The sequence below is a fragment of the Struthio camelus genome, chromosome Z (genome assembly GCF_040807025.1).
Source record: "Struthio camelus isolate bStrCam1 chromosome Z, bStrCam1.hap1, whole genome shotgun sequence".
NCBI lineage: Eukaryota > Metazoa > Chordata > Aves > Struthioniformes > Struthionidae > Struthio > Struthio camelus.
The window spans coordinates 28,411,185-28,432,114 of NC_090982.1; the positions used below are offsets into that span (position 1 = coordinate 28,411,185).

A 20,930-nucleotide genomic window follows, 5' to 3' on the forward strand; every position below is an offset into this window, starting at 1 on the left:
ATTAATTTGGAAGTCTACATCAACTACCCCTCAATACAACCACTCTGCAGCTATTCCTATTTTTCTCTGATTGCACAGTTTAGATGAACATACTATTTCTCTCTTGGTGTCTTTTGGCTAGGCCTGTTTGTGGGCTTTAAGGAAATATGGAATTACAGAATTTCCACCTGACAGCAGGGCATCAGAAGTAGTGAGGAATTAAGTGTTTGCCCGACATGTCACAGGATGTTTGTGGCAGAGCCAAAATCAGAGTTTAGGTTTACTGAGTCCTGTCTATTTATTTGTTTACTTTGTACCTGAATTCACCCTCTATTTCAGAAAGCCTTGCTTCATAGCTGACTTCCAACAGGCACATGCAATCTAAGCAAATTCATTCTACTTCCACTGAGATGCAAAAAGTATATTGATGTAACTACAGTAAAAGTTCAAGAGAAAGGATATTTCAGCCTTTCCTGTCATTATTAGGCATTTGCAAAGCCCAACACTATCTGACCCATTTCAGATACTTCGCACACTCCGCTGGATCATGTGAGAGATGCCACAAGAGCTGTAAGGAGTGTATGGGACCTCAGCCTACAGACTGCCTCTTCTGTGATACGTATTTTTACCTGTTGCACTCCAAGAATGAATGTGTTAGCTCTTGCCCTGAATATTACTATGAAAACAAGGACAACAACATGTGTGAAAGATGCCACCCTTCCTGCCGAACGTGTGAAGGTAAAAGCATACACTCTGCTTTGACAAAATAAGAATATCAAAACACAAGCATATCCTTTTTTTTTTTTTTGTTCTGGCTCTGCTCCAGTATTTGGAAACTCCTCACAAGGAAGTGTAGTAGTAGCATATATGGCCCCACTAAACTACCTCTGGCCTAAGGAGCTGAAGGAGGTGGCACAACCCTCCTGGTGGGCTGCCAGACCCTCCCAGGCCCTGGCTCATTCACTCAGCTGGCTGATCTGGGCTGCCACCTTATTTATGGAGTATCGAATGACTAAGATTAAAGAATAATATCAATTCCTACCGAAAACACTGAATAATATCCCACTCCTCGAGCTATCATACTAAAAGTGCCACTCTGTGAAACCCAAGGAATCTAAATCCATCTCCACATTTTTACAGTCTCGAAAGGAAAGAGTAGAAAATCAACAGCTACCAACACAGAAAGGCCACAAAGCGCCTTTAGGGCAAAAAAAAAGTAGTGCTCATTTTTTGAGCACTTTTTTGAGTAGTGCTCAAAAAAAAGTCTGCTGCTTTGAGTATAATTAAGATTTTTCAAAGATAACTTTGAGAGACCATGTGTTTTGTTCTGTGACACATTTATGAATTCCATATCTTTTTACCCTAAATTATACAGCATCCAATTCTGAACTGGGTAGCATTATTCTCCTCGGACCCATCAGTGTCCTATACTATCTGAATGGCATCACATGACAGCTAGCAGGTGCCACTCTGCAGCTCAGACTGTACTGTACTAAAACTTTAAAAATATCTTTTGGACAGTGAGTATATTGGATAGTGCAGATGGCTAATTGCAACATAACCATATTTAAAATTGTGGAAATAACTCCTAGAGCAGAGCCACTTTCAAGAACTGTTAAAAGGTAATTATACAAGTATAGTACAATAAATTACAGCAATATTTTGGCTTGGATTTGGGACAAAAAGAGATTATCATTTTAATTTACAGACTGCTTCCTGTGATTGATTTTTATTTTATTTGGGATTAATACTACGGGATAGATTTTCTATCTTAATTACAGGGACAGTACGATGAAATATGAGCCTAAACAGCAAACCTGTAGGTGTTTTGAAATGAATCTGCATTGTTGATGTAGGAAACAAGAAGTGGTGCAGAGTCTCGTGATTCACATGACAAGGGAGGCAAACCCTGCATTGCTCAGAAAAATCCCATAGTGAATTCATAAAACATTGGATTTTGTGAATCATAACGCATTGCTGACTTCACCTGTTTAACTATTGCTAATGTTAACACCTTCTTTTCAGAGAGTGGCAGAAGATGCCTAGTGGTAGGAAACTGAACACACGCATTCTCACATGAAGCAGGATAAAATATTCACTTCAATGATCTGCACAAGAACTGCATGCAGCATGTCTTCAAAAATGCTCTCACGCACACAAAGCACATACGATACTCTGTTTGCATCTAGTGAAACAATTTTTTCCTATGCAACTGAAGAAATTATATTTTTATTCAAACATCAATGTATGTTAATTCATTGTAGTTTGAAAAGGGTTAGCTAAGAGCCCTCACATCTACTGACTTTGCCTATGAGAGAATTTGGCCGAAGTTTCCCACAATTTTACTTTAGTGAGCTGATTTCATTGATTCTCCTGAATGCCTCTGAAAGTCCCTGTGCAGGCACAGCACAAATGACCAAGCCGGGTGGCAAACCAGTTGCAACGCTAAGGAAAAAAAACAACGCACAGAAGTTCAACACACTACTTGTAGTTCGTAATCAGCTTTTCAGGAATTTCAAAATATACAAGAAATACACTTTGTGGGCACGTAAAACTTCAAGACGAAGCCAAAGCTCTTTCCAGTACTGACCTCCTCATACTAGATAGTTTACTGCTGAGTTTCAATGATAACAAATGTCCCTTTTCTTTGGTTGGGATAATCAGTGTATTTCTGAAAGGAAGTTAGAGGACTTTTTTTTTTCTGTTCTAACACTGTTTTATTTGCCTTTCTAGGGAATGGAGCATTCAGCTGCACATCTTGCGTATGGAGCTACACTTTATTAGGTGGAATGTGCAACTCAGACTGTCTTGTAGGTGAATACAGAGTCCAGGAGTCACCAGTACCAGAGGTACCTATTTGAAGGCATTTTCTCCTGCGATTTATATGCTGAACTTTAACTTCTGAACACAGGGGGAAGAACACAGAATGCTCTTCTCCGAGTTTTTGAGGCTGCTTTTCTTTAACTATTCCCACTTTTGTTCTTCTCTTACTTCTCTTTCTGGGGCTGCCTGCTGTAGGAGGATTTCTCTACCAGTACATATTAAGACACAGTGATGCCAAAGGCCATACCAAAACCATGTGAACAAAATCACCTATATCAGTAATAGAGTAGTTTTTCTTCTGGTATAACTGAGATTTCCCCAGGGATTTCTGCTGTTTTATTTCTAAGAAATCGTATCACATTCCTAACCGAGAGTTCTGCTGGCAGAAACCTCTAGTGAAGAGACAGGCTGAAGTTAACAGAGCTACATCTCTCCCAAGCAGGACCACAACCAGGTTTGGGTCTGTGCCACAAGCCTGGACACCCCAGCTTCCAAATTTCTGCTCCAGCTGCCTTCCAGAGCTGTTTGTTCAAGAATATAGCAGCATGCCAAGCCAGTTGGCCTGAGATGCTGGATACCCTGGAGTCTCTGGCCTGGTGAATGCCCATAGCAGGGCTGCTCCATCACTGTGAACCTGAGAAGGCAGCCGAAGAGCCAGGGACTGCAGTGCTTCACAGTTCCTTGCAAGAGCTTTGTCCTGGAGAAACTGGACCTCCCAGCAGGGCCTCCCCATTTCTTCCATGCTCTCAGATTCAGGGCAAGTAGCCGACCAGCTCTCAGAAATCCATCCAGTTTGATGTAAGGTTATTGCACGGTATCTGGGGTCCTGGTCCCATGGCAAAAAACATAAGGAACATTTGCCCAGTAGACCACCCAGGAACTGCAGACACTGGAAGCCCTGAATTACCCAACCTCAGAGCAGTCTACGGAGGTATGTCTGGCAGCGATGAGCTCCAGCAGTCTTTGTACATAGCGGCTCCAAGAAATCTACCTGGAATTTGAAAAGAGTACTTGAATCTAAGTGGTTCCTATGAAACAAAACCAAAGTGATCTAATAAAAGTCTGTTTTGCTAAGAAAACTTCCAGCCAGCTTTATTCCTTATTTCTCCTCCTTCCCGGGTGGAAATGGAATTCATTCTCTCATTTTCTTTTTTTTTTCCCCCCCAGAATATTTCCTCTTGCTTATACCACTTCAGTTCCTTCTTTAAGGCTACTTTACTGTCGTTACCATTATTAGTGCCAAAGACGCACAGACCAGCTAATAGGGGTCTAGCAAAAGAAAAATACAGCTTCTGGCCAAAGAGCTGACAGTCAGAATGAATTTTTGCTAGCTATCCAGCTAGGTCAGATTGCAAACCAAGCTTCTTCTACACTGCTTTTTCACTCTCCTTACCAGCAGATCACTAAGAACCTAGGCAGTATGAACCAAATTTTAGTTTTCCTCAGTGAATTTTGCCATAGACATCCATGGTGTCCAGACACGAGGACCCAGACAGTGACAGGGCAGAAAAGTCTAGTCCAAAGGAATGGAAATGAAGGGAACATTGCTTGTGTTCTGTGTCTCAAGGAGGACCAGCTCAAATGTGAGAAATGTGACAGTACATGCACTGAATGTAAGGGACCTGGGCCTCTCAACTGCACGATGTGTCCAGCCAGCACGCAGCTCTACCTCCAAGAAAGTCGCTGCCTGCCTTGCTGCGGTGACTCTGATGCGGCAGACAGCCCAGAGTGCTGTGACTGCAGTGAAACGCAAGGTAGGACCATGCTGATGAGTGGTACTGGTGTTTAAGGGCCTTATGATTCCCTGGGCTGACATTTAAAAAGGAAAAGCAGAAAATGACAAAAATATGCTGCTGAGCTACACGCATGCAATGTATTTCTCCTGCTCCATCACCAGAGTAGAAAGGGCTTTATACAAGCAACAATTGCAACAGATATAAAAGACGTCCCCTTCTCTCACTCACAACTCATTTCAAATGGCCGTGCATTTCATAACCCTGTGGACTGGGAAATGCTTGTTCGAATGGATAGCACTGAATCACACACACTTTAAGCTCCTCATATCAAAACCATCCCATTGACTTTGAAGTAGCTGCAACTTATTATACAAGGGAAGATTTGGAGAGAGAAGAAATGTTTTTATTAGATCAAATCGATACAACTGGGAAAAACAGACAGGCTTAGGGCACACAACCTATCTTCAAATCTTTTCTAGAAGCCAGAGAGTTAAAAATATAAATATTTCTTGGGATGTCATGTTTCCTGCCTAAACTTAGGAAGCAGGTTGTGTTTGTGTACTTGTTAGCTTTTCTGCTTCTTTCTTATTATTCCTAATTTAATGAAGAAATGTAGCTATCCCAACAACCTTCTCCTGGCTTAGATCCTTATAACATCACTGCCACAAGCACACAGCTGTTGTACTGGAAGAATAAGGTATTTAATCCAAAATATTTAAAGATGTAAGCAGGCCTAAATGTTCTGCTGGGTCATTTAAAACAAAGACCCCCACCTGACTTTATATAATCTTTTTTTTTTTATTGCTGTTGTCAGATGACTGTGTCTTACGGATCACTCCACCACCTGAGCGCAAAAGCAAAACCGGTCTCTTTGTTATTACCTGCATTTTGCTACTCCTTGTCATTGGAGCTATTATATTTATTTGGAGAAAATCACGAGCTAAAACTCAGGCTGCCAATAAAAGGGGGTATGAGAAGCTGACAAATCACTCCAAAGCCTTTTCTTCCTACATGAGCAATTCCCATGAGAGCACAAGCTATCAGGAGGATCAAGTGATTGAGTACAGAGATCGAGATAATGAAGATGAAGATGATGATGACGATGATGATATTGTATATATGGGCCAGGATGGGACAATCTATCGTAAATTTAAATACGGACTTTTGGAAGAGGATGAAGAAGATGAGCTTGAATATGATGACGAAAGTTATTCGTTTAGATAACTCTTTACTAATTTATGGATTTTTCTGCTCTGCTGCCCTACTTACATTTACAATTTAGTTAAGTATGTTTAGTTATTTCTTAGTATGCTGAGATCAAGATTTTAGCTAATGCATATTGTGAGAGCAGAATGGTTTCTAAAAACACATATTTTTTTCTAAAGCTTTACATTAAATCTTGCTAGGCTTTCAAATAGCACTCCAGATGCAGGCTGGTTAGAGATTACATTTCTGTGCGTTCGTCTGGAGAGTATATCCTTTCCCAATACGTTTGTGTGTGCGTTATAAGCGAACACTCCTTCAAACAGCATGCGCGCACGCGCACATGCACACACACACACTTATTGAGAACCTTGCCAATCCCTACTAAAAAGGTGCAGATAGAAATAAGATGGGTGTATTTGCCTGCACAGTGAATGTCACCGGCATAGGGTGCCACTTCACTGTTTGCTACTTTGTGATTATAGTTGTACAGCAATTCATAACACAATAGGTGATTTTGCCGATTTTACCCAGACTTCCTTTCTTCGTATGATCTGGCATATGTGTGCCCCTCAAAACTGACAAATTTCACTTCATAATCTTGTGGCGTATTTTGCAGTTAAATTATGTATTTATGACATGATGTTGAAGATTTGTGATTGTGACTCTATTCCAGATAAAACTCCACTGTATTCATAGTGTATCTATTGAAAATATCTAAAGTATTTTACATGTCATCAACCTCTGATGATTCTTAATTCCAGTGGTTGTAAGGCTTAAATAAACTTTCATTACACATACGGTTTTGTGTTTACTGCAGAGGAAAATATAGTCTATATGTCTGCTCAAGAAAAGAAAAAAAAAGACTCTTTTTGTCTTTTTAACTACCTTCTCAGGATTCAGGGAACTGATATAAACACAGAGCATTACTCAGGCAACTTTTCCATTTCTGTTGTAAATGGCTCAGGAGGTTCGGACTATGGCTAAAGGTATAATTAGCACTTATTTGGTAAAGTAACCCAGAGGAACACATCAATGCGATTTTTTTTATCATTACAGAAATGTAATTTATCATGCTATCGATAAGGATGCTTTTTATGGCCCCTTGCTGTGAAAGAATAAATTCTTTGCAAGAAAACTATCTTGAAAGTGCTGTTATTTGTCAACACTACTGCCAGGTGGGTAAAAGAATGGCCTGAACCTTAGAAGCTCGGCTTTAGTCTTTTGCTCTCCCAGAGTTCCTGTAGATTTCCAGTAAGAATCATTTCTAGAAAACTAAATCAATTAGATTTAGCTTTTACAGAGGAATTCAGTTGGAGCATACCTAATTTTTATGGTTCCAGTCCTAAGTGGGATTTTTTGCATTAAATATTCCTGAAGACCTCAGGACCCTTCTGTATACAAGTATAAAGCAGTTCCACAGAAAGGTTTTTTTGCCTCCACTTTAAATTTCAATCTTTTAATCATTGTGACTTCAGAAAAAGAGAGGAATTCAGAATCATGTGCCGGATTATAAAAGACAAAACAAGGACCTATATTTATCAAAAGAGGTATAATAACCAGTCACTTTGGAAAGATATTTCTGTCACTTTAATTCAAGTTCTTAACTTGGGAAGCTCTCTAGACAAAAGAATGAAAAGAGTGAAAAATCAATTCAAAAGGCCATACTGAGAGAAGAAGACTGTATGTGGTATCCTGCTCTCCTACCCCCGTTTGAGTAAAAAATATACTTTGTTATTGTTTGTAGTGGCTTATATAAGCTGAGTGTAAGAATGTGCTTTGACACACACCATCTGAAATCGCTCCAATGAAATTTCAAAGGCTTAATCCAAGGTACCCCTGAGCAGCTTAAAATCACTGCAAGAGAGGGATATAGTGAGCATTGTTTCAGGCTCTCAGACTACCATCATTATTTTATGAAGCTTGGTGTATTTAGGTACCCTGAATGCTTTACCAAAAAAAAAAAAAAGCCTTCATTTTTGAAATGTGGTTTCTTAAGAGAATTTTGTCCAAATTTGTGCAAGTCAGACTAGGACAAAGCTACCTTTCTGAGTATGCATCCAGGAAATGAAGAACTCTAAATTCTTCTCAAACAGCAATTCTTTTCAGAGGTTCTTTGTCTTGGTTCGGGCATACCACTTCAATCACATTTTGAGTTTATCAGCTACATATTCCTCTTTCACTCTTGAGGCTTTCTGCTCTCCAGTCTGACTCTTTCTTTCCAGCATTCAGAGCCTTTAATGTACAGTTCAGGATCCCAGATGTCAGAAAGCAGGGAATACTTCTCGTAGTGCTAAAACTGCACAGGCAAAGCTGAAACAGTGCTCATTAGGATAGAAGTAATACTATTACTCTCCTCCCAAAAAAGCAGTGCTTTGGGGGTGGGGGTAATTGACTTTTCAGATGAGAAGCCAATTTTCTGAGAGGCACCAGGAGAATTCCATGATTTTATGCTGCATGGATAGGGTGAAAAAGCCCATGTTTTACAAGATGGCAGGTAATTGGCTTGAAGGTGAACCAGTCTTCTTAGAAGAGTGATAAATAACTAATAAATGGCATTAGCAGGACACAATATGAGGAAGAGAATTGCAGTAAGATAGTTTTTTTTATTTTAAAGCAGCAGCTTCGAAGCAGCGGTCAAGGAGGCCCAAATCAAGGAGGCCCAAACCACTGTCCTACAGAACCATATTGCTTTTAGTGTTTTCAGTTAAAACTCCATGCTGAGAGTGCACAGGCAGACCAAGAAAAATTACACCATTTATGACAAGTCATCCTTTTAACAGATATTGGGTGAGAGAGAATCATTCACACGTCAGTCACATCTCTGAAGAAACTTCATGACAAACAAAGCACAACCAAGGAAGCCAATAATAAACGTATACAGAACACAGCACAGAAAGGATTTGAAATACTGGTTTTCCGTTCTACTTTATAGATAACGAGTGGCTATTACACTCTGTCCTGAAAAAAAGCTAGAGAAATTCAAAGCAACCAATCCTTACTGGCACAAAGCCATATCATCTTCTTTCCATTTTTCTGGGTTCTCCTCCACCCACTGTAGCGAGAAAGATGCCCCAAAGGAAACATATACATTTAAAAAACAAAATGGCTGTGGGATCTCTTTCATCCACCTACTCTCTAATTTTTTTTTCTTTTAAATCAGGCCAAAATTCCTGTCATCTTTGTAAGTTTCTTTTACTTTCTTGCTTGTCAAATTTTTCTTCATCTTCAGGCCTTCTCTGCTTTCTTTTCTTCACCCTGCATTTCTTTCTTTGCCATTCTCATTCATCCATGGAGTTCCTCAAGCCCTGCATTCTTCTCCAAGTATTTGTATTTTTTATCTTTCTCCTACGTAATTCTCTCTCATTACTCTTTCATTAATACTTTCAAAAAGAGCTTGTAAAATGAAATTGTACACATTTTTCCCACCCAATTACCTCTCATGTAATCCAGTAATTAGATTTCAAAGGGAAGCATAGGTTACTTGTGTTCTGCAGTGTTGTTGTTCTTCCAGTCGAGCGTAGGTAAAAAGGGAAAAGTTTTCTCTTCCATGACTACTCTGAGGTTTTGCCACAAAGGCAGTGGGCAGAACGAACATCCTAGGAGTTACAGTTCAAGTGCCTTGAGGCCCAAGTCTCCTTCCTCTACAGGCTACTGCCTGGTCAGTCTAGTCTGCTTTCTCGGTTTTTCGCGTCTCAGGGTTATACAACAACTACATGACTTCTGGCTGAGATTTCAAACTGGGATTTCCAGTCAAAGAGAAGAATGAAAACATGAAAGACTAAATTGCATACATTACTGGTCGAAGCATCCCAAGTGGAAATTTTGAGGCATTTGGTTTTCTCATGAACAATAATGGGTGTTTCAAGGGAAATATACGTATGTTCATTAAAAATGTTTTATTGGCAATCAAGTTTTCCACTGGAAAAAGTTACCTATAGAAAAATTCTGATTAGCCTTAAGAAGCCACCACTTGGTGGGCAGAAAGATACCTTCCTTTCAGCTGAGTAGACCAATGTTAACTATAGAGTTTTCACCTTCCCTACAAGCTCATATGTACATGTGTGGTTTCATGCCTGACTTCTGGAGCAACTAGATGTGCAGATTGATGAGGAACAGACAGACGTTCTGACTAAAGGTTCAGCGGGATTAACAGATGTTTTAAAAGTTTTTTTTCCATCTTGTTTTTTTTTTTCCCCTAATTAGTGTGTATATAATGACAATACCAAAGATGCCTTAGGATTACACATCAAGGTTTAAAAACTCATTTCAAGTCCTGAATCAATTTAATACAAAATATTTTAATAGTGATATTACCTTTTCAAGAACATACAGATAAATACATGATTTATCACATTTACAATGAAGCTGCAGAAGACGTAAGATCCTGGCTGGGTAATGCACACGTGCAATGAACTAAACAAACGCAGAGATATTAAAATCCAAAATTACTACTTGACATCAAATGCACATATAACTTCTGCTTTTCTTCCAGTATATATATCTTACGTCCCTACCTTTATTGATTGTTTCCTACTGCTTAGAAATATTTAGGGAGTTGCTTAACACACATCGACAGGCTGATTTAAGCAAAATCTCTGTGATTCTATCGTGAACACAACAGAAGACAATTTTTCCCTTGGTCAAGAAATAATGTTATAATGCTGACAGAAATTATGATTTTGTTTTCTTATTGTCTCTTCTCAGATGGTTTAAGCAGGAGGAAGAGCTCTTCAGACCTTTGTCAAGGAAACAGATACACTAATCTTTCCTTTGTATGATTTTGCAGATTTATATCACAAATCTAACTGCACAGTAAAAAAGGAAGTAAGTATTCATTGTTCTTCATTTATATTAGCTATTCAGCATCAGGATAAGTACATTAGCTTTTTCTAGAAGAGTTCAGGTTCTACATTTATCTAACATTCATTATGCTAATAGTTCTTGCTCCATTTTTTTTTTTCCTCATGTTTCTCCATCCTTTCTCACTGTTTATATCATTCAAAAATCCTTATCTAATTATTCCACTGTATACTTTCTCCTCTTTCCTGTCACTTAACATCGCTTCACTACCCAGTTTTCCCTCTTTGTTCTGTATGCCTAAACAAACCTAACTTCCTCACTTGGGTGTTTCATCTTTAGGAAATAAAAAAAGCCACATGCAAATACTACATTGAATTCTGCCTTCTACTTTCACTGATAAATCTTAACACTGTAGGAAAAACAAATGAAATGCAAACATAAGAGCAAAACAGTAACCAAAAAAAGTCTTCAACAAGAAAACAAGAATTAATTCCCAAACAATATAAGTCATTACCTTAAGTTATATAATTCATTACACAATAACTGCCATTATTAGCCATGTTCGTAAAGCTCCACACTATATAAAAACCAAATCAAGCCATAAATCTATCCAAATGCTCCCCTGGAGAAGTTGATAATACAAATTGTCTAACCATCATACTAGCAAGTACCGCCTTCTATTCATTAGTTTTTTCTCAAGTCTTTCTTCTCCCTTCAGAAAACTACAGGCAAATGGGGGAAAAAAAAAATATAGCCCTATAACAGAGCACACTTATTACAAAATAAATCTGAAGGCAATTTGATATTTTTCATCTCATTTCAATCCCAGGAAGAAAATTGGTAGAAAATCTGGATGCTTGGAAATTACAGAGCTAATTACAGAGCTGTTAAAGAAAATCCTAAATAATATAAAGGCTCGAGGATTTTTCCCTTTTATATCCACGCCTCCAGTCTGGACACTGTGGTATTAGCACCACAAACTCTGACAAATAGCAAACTACACCAGAATCCACTGCACATAACACAAAAAGCAATCCCTACAACATATTCACCACACCACAATATATTACACTCTTTCCTCATGTAACTTCAATAATATTATATAGAGAGCTGCATATAAACAGTTGCCAAGTGAGAAAGTATGAGAGAAGCTTTTCCCCCAAAAAGGTCTGAGCCAGATAGATTAGTGTGCTCTAAGACACAGGTCTCAATCTTCTTCAGCAGCACCAGATGAACCTTCCCCATGGCCTAGAGTAATGTTTTAACAATTGAATCAGAACATAAAGAAAGGAGGCAGCTTTTTCCATCTGACTTTCAAAACCTTTTAAAATTGCTTGTTTCTTTCAGAAGAAAGGGTAAAGGCAAATCTGTTTGTAGGTTTCTGGCTATGAATTCTAAGCTCTCTGACATTCTGAATAAAGCACAAAAAGTCTCCAGAGTGCAGAGGTTTGCAGGTGTATTGTAACTAGTTTTAACGAACTCTAAGTACTTTTTTTTCCTAATCATCCTAATCTTTTGGCAGTAACATCAAGCTTTGCATAGGACTGACAATTTTGCTGGGTATGGCAAAGGAAAGCACCTTAGAAGCCTAGTCATTATCATAAGCCTCCTTAAACACAAGAATTATTGAACAGCAACAATGGCAATACGCTTGACTCTTACACAACTACGTGGTGATTCTCACAGAGACAGAGCAAACTATTTCCAAGAATTGTTACGATAGACTTCTAAGTCTAAGGCAGAGTAAGAATTTAAAAGGACACCGTATCCTACTGCTCTAGAAACAACGTTCTAGGAAAGAGATGCTGTTTGTCAAGACACGAAAAACACTGGGAATTCTTCTGAAGTAAACTTGCATAATTCACCTATTGGAGCTTTGCAATTGTTATATTTATGGGCAGTCACCAGACATACATTTACATGTATTTAAAAGTAAGAACTTTCATCTCCTGTCTCAGGACAATCTTGCAAAACAAATGTGGCAGATGAGAATGCAAAATATCAGCAAACTAGACTTCACAACTTCCACTCTTCAGCAGAAATGTTACTAATGGTATTTTCCTGAATTTTTATTCATTTGGAAAACTATGTTCAACAACCCCCACATTCACAAAATTTATATGAGTTATTAAAAAAATAAATGAAAATATATTCACATTAAGCAATAAATTTAACAAGATAACTATTCTATTTTTTCTAAGAATATAATAAGTCTATAAGAAAAAAACAGGACGTTTTTATGCAGGCTTCAAGTTTTAGTGGGCTAGATTTCATTTTCGTTCAGTTTTAGAAAAAGTTAGATTGCACACGAAGGGAACCTGTCCCAAGGTAAGAAGAATACCAACTGAATAAAGGTTCCATGTCTGTTCCTAGGAAGGCTGTCAATTCAGAAAGTAACTAGCTATACAAGAAACCAGTGTGCATAACTATTCCAGATTATTTTTCTGTGCAGATTCGGCCTGAAGTTTTTCTATACATGAAGGCATGCTACATTTTATTACCTTCTAAGCATATGTTCTTTAGGCTATTAGGATCTCAGGTAGTTTAGTGCCACAGTTATTCAAGCAAGACTGTTTTTGACTACCTGCATTTTGAAAAAAAAAAAAAACAAAAAAACTCATATTGACATTCTCACGTTGTCAATAAACTTCATTTTGGAATAGTAACAGACTTCAAAAAGAGACAGTCAATTTAAATTGAGAAAAAAAATCTTGTTTTATTTTTTAAAAAAATGTGAGACTGTGGAAATACTTATATTCCTCAAACTTCAATATTTCAGTGGTCCTCTAATTTAGATGAAGCAAGATATGAAACCCCTTTATGCCTCACTCGCTGTTTGTAGCGCCTTGCACGTAAAGAAGTGCAAATATCTACAGTTATCATCTCTGTGACTCAAGTACTGCAGCACTAAGTTTATAAGCATGAATAACAGAATTCTTCCTTCCTGAAGCTGAAAGAAAGAAAAGCAGAGTAATGAAAGAAATCCACAGTGCATCTTTCAAAATATGCTAAGGAACATGCAAAGATGATTAGTATCACATACAATCAATCAGAAAACTTGTGACAAATAGAGTTATGACTTTCTCAGTTACAGTTCATTTATTAATGGTACAGTGCAGCAACATTAATTGAAATAAATAGTTATTTGTATATAATACAAAAATATAAGCCTTCATAAAGTTTAAACTGTGCTAGGAATTATGTACTAAATTTAAATAATTGATATACAATACTTTATCTTAAATAACATGCATGGATAGGTACACTCAGGCAAATGAATGTAATTACATTTTCTTAACTTGAAGACAAACACATAAAGAGCAGTTTATTAGTTCTCTGTAGCCATACTTCACACTGCAGGTGAGAGCTGTGAGCAAACTAACAGTTTTTCAAGTTTTCCCTTTGCCACCATTCTCTATCCTCGGCACAGTGGCTCAATAGCCAAATCAATTTTGGAGAGTGGCATTCATTAGCAATTACAGAAAAGCGTTACTCAGACAATCAGCATAAGGCACCACGGTTTCCACAAACAGACACATGAAATCACTGGCAAAAAATAATTTCAAATAAGGCTATGAGAGTTTAGCTATAACACCACGATAAACAAAGACTTATTTTTTAAATATGTTCTTGATAACGTATTTTGCCCACTACTGCTTGTACTACTTGTTCCTCCAAAAAGCAAGATGTAAGTAAGATTCTGACGTTGTTACAAACCCAAAATAGCTCAGCTCTTTGTATTGGGGAAAAAAAGTCCCTTCCATTTTAAAGTGAAAAAAAATCCAACCATCACTCTTGCAAGACAACTATTGTAGACATTTTTAGAATACAGTTTCCAACATGTTATATAGCAGAAGCCCACTAAATCACTTTTTTTTTCAAAATAGCATTTTTAACAGCAGATAAGTTAATTTTCTCCCTAATATTCTCCTACTGAGAAGGCAAAAGTGTGCTGAAAAAGTCCAGGCAACTGTTAGGACAAAATTGTCAGCGACTTTGGAGAGTAAAATTTATAAACCTTAGGTACAGAAGTCAAAATGCTGTTTATTCTAACCAGCGCTTATGCAGAAATCACTTCCTCTCCGCCCCTTTGAGATCTGCATTCCTGCTATTGTTGCCATCAATAGAACAGATGAGTAATTTGTTTGAATCATCTCAAGTTTCTGCTGAGGTCCTACACAGCCAATCAGGACCTTTTCCCTAACAAAGCCCCTTGATATTGGCTGAGAGCTAAAGCAGTATGAAGTGGAACTAGAAGCTTGGCATCCTGACAGCACCTGCAAGGCTACCTTCTCACAGCTCTTAAACCTTGGAACAAAAACACAAGTCAGAATGGGATAGAACTGGAAGGAAATTCAGAAAATTGCACTACAGAGATTGTGCGTTCCCAAATTGTACACAACAGTTCTCAGCTACAACTGCAGTTCAGACATATACACAGAACTTTGACAACACACCCTTCATTTATCTTTCCTTCAGAATCGGAAAGACTGCAGTTACTTGTAATAAATATTCAATACCTACTAGACTGTTGATATATTATTCCAAGAATTCCTAAAGGCTCCCACTTGCGTACTAACCTACTAGGTCAGCCTAAGCCTTGGCTCTTACCTGCACTTCGTGCAGAGGGCTGAAGGGATTCTTTTGTGCCTTACAATCTAACTTCAACCTTGAGGTCGGTCATTTCATCACCCACGCGGTGAACAACCCATAGGTTATCTTCTTCTCTGAGGCAGCCGCCAGCAGCTGCCAAAATCCAGCCTTGCCTGTGGTTACCTCTTCTGCTTTAGGGCCCAAAGAGCAGATGTCTTGTTATACTGGTTCTGCATTACTTTAATCTGAACCTTCACAGTACATCAGCTTTCACCCTGTCGTTCATTTCCTGAATTTTAGTGAAACACTTCCTCAGAAGTAAACTATGCAGCTCATATATTGTCATATGTGCAATCAACCAGGCAGAAGTGTCTGTCTCAGAATCCAATAACTCAGTCAATGAGTAATAGTGATTAGCTCTACTTCAAATAAACCTACAATAAATAATTTCAATTAAAATGTCAGCTTCCACCACAGTGGCTGTATAGTATAGTATTCAAAAATAAGAAAAACAGTGAATTATTCTTGTTATTGTTACCCAAATACTGGCTTCCTGCACCACAGGTAAATTTGTGACTCAATCAATATTAAAGTTTTCTAAGCTACTAGCTATAGTCCAGGCCTAAGAATGACATAAAATCGAGAAAAGAGTTTAGAATAACATTCCATATATTAGTAACTGACATTCCTCACGCAAGTATTTAACTTTCCGCACCCTGGGAGCGGAAGACGTCACAATTAACTTTGGTCATGTTCTGCACGTGCTAAGATCTCTAAGCAATTTATAACTTTAGGACTCACAATTTGTCTATAAGGACCTAAAAGAGCCTTCTACTCCTTTTGCATGACTGGTTTAATGATCAGATAACACAAACAAATCATCTTGTATGGTTTTACAGTGTTTTACAGATATAATGACAATTAAGTACCTACAAAAGCAGTGCAAAGAAAAGAGCTCCATGAGGGAAAAAAAGTAATGAGGAAGAGCTTTGCTTAGTGATTGTTTACTATTTTGCCCTCTGGCAGGCGAAAGAAGTTGTCGTCTTTGAGTTTACGATGTTCTGGTAAATCTAGTTGTTTTTTTGCTTCTTCAATGTCTTCCTGAATTGCTGAAATGAGTGCTTCTATAAAAGAGAAGTAAGAACATGGATATTTAAAAGCTGAATTCTGAACAATCAATAGCAAGTAATATAAGGCATGCCACGGAACACTAGAAAACAATTACAAAAATCACAATAAAAATTACTACTACAAAGTTTGAAAGGCAAAAGTCTCTGCAAAATAAATGGGGGTCGGTATTATCACATTCATAATTACATTCTTCACCGAAAAAGTGTCAGGTTTGATTAACAGGGACAACAATTTTCTAAGTCTACTATTTCTATTCATACTAGCTCATGTTCTACTGTTCATATTAGCTCTACTGCACTTCTTAAGAAGCACATTTTCTGAAGTGCAATTTGAAAAAAGAAAAAATCTACAGTAAGTTTTGAAACAAAAAAAAAAAATCAAAATGCTTTGTTTAAAAACATGTCAGTTACATCTTTCATTGCTGTAAGCACTACCCTTTCCTTGTTCCAAACAACATTTTAGCAAAAAATAAAAACTCAACAGAATTTCACAAACTGTTTCAAGTATAGCAGAGTTGCATTTTTAAAAACAGACAGACAGACTGGTGCTTTTATGACATGCTCATGTTCCTAAAAATACTCCTCAGATGCAACAATACAATTTTTTAGACTGAAATAAGCACATACTGTTACACCAAAGTAATTTTTAGGCTGGAATAAGTAAGTGCCAGAGATGTGGGGATTTGTTTTTGTGTGTTTGGTTTTTTCATTGATCTAGCTTGTACATTAGTAGATTTAACTTACTAAAATGTTTTACTGCAATTTCAGTAGTTAAGAGAGAAAATGGCTGATTATGAAGAGAGAGACAGTGATGACACAGTACTTCCAATACGCACGAATAAGACAAATAAGAGACTCGTTTAAGGACATCTGCAATACTGACCTAAAGAATCAAAGTTTTTTTCTGGTCGAATATATCCTGTAATGACTATACTAAGAATTTCTCCGTAAAAGTCTTCTTTGAAAGTGTGGATTATGTGCGTTTCCTAAAGGAAGAGAAATAAAAGTTGTCGCTTATTATGAGGAATCTTGAGTTTATTTCCCTTGTTGCAAGAGTTAATAATGCAGCTAATACCCCTAATTCAAATTCTCCCCAGTGCATACCAAGAAAAATGAGACAGTTTAACATGTATTATGCAAGATTAATAGGTCAGGTCTTTTGCTTATGTTAGGAGAGAGAATTGTTTATACTGTACTTTGCATGCAATTTAAGAAAAAAATATTCACTTAAGAGTGTTTCAATACTCAAAAAAAAAAAAAAAGAAGGAAAAGAGAGTGATTCTCAGAAGAAACACTTCACTGCCACTTATCTCAGAGGTATGATTTCCAGGGCAGCAAATCATAACCAAAGTGCAGAGCTGTTCAATCGTTAAGTTGATGCGTCCAAATAACTGTAATCATTTTGACTGAAATAGCTTTCTTAAGGAGAGCTTTTACAACCAGAACATGTGGAAATTGAATGAGAAAATTCTAAAAGGAGATAGAGATTCATGCCCAAATAAGAGGACTTCCAAGCATCAACAATTAAAACACAGTTCTGCAAGACTCAGTAAAAGCACCAGAACCTGACAGCAAGAGAAATATAGCTGTTACAGCTCAGGATTTTAACTCCTCTATCCTGTTATTGTTTACTTTTGGATACTGATTGTGTATATCAAGCCACAGCATCACATGTATGCACTCCATCATTTCAGAGAAGAATTAATGAAAAAGCATTACAAATTAAGATGCCCCAACACCTCTTATTTTAGATGTAGATGACAGACTGTAGAGTATGCAAGACTAGTGTGTTCCAGCTCACTCTAGCCCTCTCATAACTAAAACATAAGCCTAATAGATATACTGAATGTACAGTTAGCTATCAGCACCATAAGCAACCATTTCAGAAGCAAAAATCATTTTTTTTTATTTGAGGAGTATGTATTTAATGGTGGAAGAAAATATATTTTACTTATCTATGGCTGCATGTTCTCCGGCTACTAAGACTATTTTCTTTTCAGAATACAAACATATGAGATGGATGCCAAATGCATTTCTAACAGCAAATGGGATTTCTAGATCTCATTTATGGATCAAAGTCTGCTCGCCTTACTCAAAGTAAGGATTTGGCTCATTTAGTATAATCAAAGTACCACACAAAGCAAAATTCTTACCACTGATTTCTTAATATTCTTATAGAAAGGATTCCATCCTATGCTCAAAACCATTTTATGCACATCTCCATTTCCAACACAGGCCCATCCATAGTATATACCAGTAGAGATATCAGATGGAAAGCTTTCGACTACTTGCTCAGAAAAGTTAGCTGCAAAAATTTTAGAAAGTGTACATTTGTAAGTCAAAAGCACCACGGAATTTTCAAACACTTAAAAGCCAAGATCCGCCTATATGCTATTTACAAACAGAATGCTGATGATGATCATAACAATACTATGTGCCATTTGGTAGACTGTAAACAACAGAAAAACATCACAGAATGCAATCCTTGTGGTAATACAACATTCACCATGTCTCCTACCCGTACTATTTCATGGTTATATGCATTCTACTCTACAGTTAAAATTAATAAACTGAAGTAAAATATACAGTCTGATGGCATTTCACTATTAGGATGTTTTCCACAGCTCTAATACAGCACAAGAAGGGAGAATTGAGTTTCTCCTGCACTCTAGAGTATCATTTCAGAATTATGTGCTTAGAAGTCAGTAAAATAATTATGTACTAAACTACAGAAAAATAAATGAAGTTATGATTGTAGTTACATGTCATGAATGTTTACACATGTTGCCTTTCAGAGCATCTGTATTTGAGGATTTCTGTGACTTTTTTTTTTTTTTAAAAACAAAAACTACCCATCTAAAGTAAAGTAAATATTTTTCTGACTAAGGAGAAAGAACCTAAGCTTCTCCCAAAACAACTATCCTACTTTAGCTTCTAACATGGACAGATCTACTTACTCAAGGTTTCTAGCTGGTTTGATGGAATTTATAGTTTAGTTAAATTTAATCATAGATCACAACCAGGAACAACTTCCCTCCCACACTCCCCGATACCAGTAAGAAATTTATACATAATCAAGAAAAAAATACTAAATTTTTATTAACAGAGGTTGTTACATGTACTGCACCTTAACATTTGTCTTAGGAGGCTGCCTTTTCTACTAGGAATTGTACAACATGCCTGCCAGCTGCCTTGTCACTGTAAAAAAGACTGAAATTCATTCGAAGTACACCTCTTTCTGAATTTAGGCAAGTGAAACAGAGAAGGTCAATAGGAAAATACGCTTCTTTTTAGGCCAATGCCAGTAGCTCTGCTTTTTAACCTCCGCATTATTCCCTCTGTTCTCCTTCTGTACAGCTACTCCCAATGCCTTTCTCGTGCTAAGTTGAGGCATAACAAGTTTATAAGAATGGCCATTTCCCAAGCTTCCATATTATAACACAGCACAGGTGACTGCTTTTCAGCATCCTGCACATCACCATGATCATCATGATATGATTTAACTAATAAAAAACCAGACAAAAATAAAAAATTAGACAGAACGGCGGAAAGTAACATAAAAGAGGGGACAAAATCAGACGAGTTAAAAAAATTTTGTTTTAAAAAGCTGTCAGGAAAAAAAAAAGAACAAGTTAACCTTGAAAAAGTTAAGCCTATTTACAGAAAGAGCGGAGGGCACAATTGTGCAAGGCTGCCGGCCGTCTCCAGAATTTACGAGAAAGTTCCCTCCCAAAGTTTCACCGAGCAAACCTTCGTTTGCCACCAGCAACCAAACCCCCGCGCTCGTTACCCACAGGAGAACGGGACGCCGCTGGCTGCGCCCGGGAAGAGGGCCTCCCCTCAGGTGACCTTTGCACAACAAGCTCCTCAGGTCCAACCCAGACCAGAGGGGGCAGGAAGGGGGGGAGAGGGGGGATCCCGCCCGCCGCGGCGGGTCGGGGCCCCCCGCAGGCCCCCTCGCACCGAGGGGAGAGGGGCAGCGCAGCCAGGGCCGAGCCCGGCCCTCAGCAGCCCGCTCGCCCGCCGCTCACCTGTGGGGATGCCCAGCTCCTTGGAGCCTCTGCCGAAACCCTTCACCACCTCCCCGCGGCAGAAGTAGGGGAGGTGCCTCATGGCGGCAGGGGGGCGACGGTGACCGTTAGGCCGGGGGGGGGGGCGGGGAGCAGGTAGGAGCGGGATGGGCAGCGCGCGCGCGCGCGGCGGCCGAGCACGAGATGACCCCGACCCGCGGCCGAGCCAGGCGCAACGGCCCCACAACGCGACTTCCCGGCCGCCGCGCAACGCTCACTTCCGCCTCGTCCTGGGCACCACCAAGAGGTGAGGGGGAGCAACACGCGGAGAGCTCCGGCTTCCAGTTCATAGAACGCTCGCGCAGGGACAGACCTCCCCTCAACAATGAACTCGCCCGCGCCTTCGCCCGCCCCGCCGACCTTCCAGGCCGTGGGAGGGGGCTGTGCGCATGCGCAGTCGCGCTCCATAGTGACGCCCAGAGCGGCGGTCTTTGCTGAGGTAGCGCTCTGTGGGTGGTGCCCGCTCTCCCGTACCCCGCCGACTGCTCGCGGAAAAGGGGTGCCCCCCTGTCGCCGCCATCTGACCGCTGTGCCGCCACGGGCCACGGACTGGCACCCCGCTCCTTCCCCTGCGCCCTTGTGCGTTGCGGCCG

General features: G+C 38.9%; 2 protein-coding genes across 2 annotated transcripts in view; one reads left to right on the forward strand and one right to left on the reverse strand.

Annotated features, from left to right (window-relative positions):
• The window catches only part of PCSK5 (proprotein convertase subtilisin/kexin type 5), a 250,946-nt gene extending 244,074 nt beyond the window's left edge, over positions 1 to 6,872 (forward strand). The window contains exons 34-37 of the mRNA XM_068927337.1: positions 503 to 717; positions 2,713 to 2,828; positions 4,370 to 4,556; positions 5,353 to 6,872. Coding sequence (XP_068783438.1) covers positions 503 to 717; positions 2,713 to 2,828; positions 4,370 to 4,556; positions 5,353 to 5,762 — 928 coding nt within the window. The 3' untranslated portion in view covers positions 5,763 to 6,872. The remainder of the gene's footprint in view (positions 1 to 502; positions 718 to 2,712; positions 2,829 to 4,369; positions 4,557 to 5,352) is intronic.
• A 6,358-nt stretch (positions 6,873 to 13,230) lies between these two features.
• Positions 13,231 to 20,717, reverse strand: RFK (riboflavin kinase). The gene is made up of 4 exons (XM_068927338.1): positions 20,299 to 20,717; positions 18,421 to 18,572; positions 17,151 to 17,253; positions 13,231 to 16,261 (listed from the first exon to the last, which is right to left on the reverse strand). Exons 1-4 carry the CDS (start codon positions 20,378 to 20,380, stop codon positions 16,131 to 16,133), a joined length of 468 nt encoding a protein of 155 aa, XP_068783439.1. The 5' UTR covers positions 20,381 to 20,717; the 3' UTR covers positions 13,231 to 16,130.
• Positions 20,718 to 20,930: the final 213 nt, after the last annotated feature.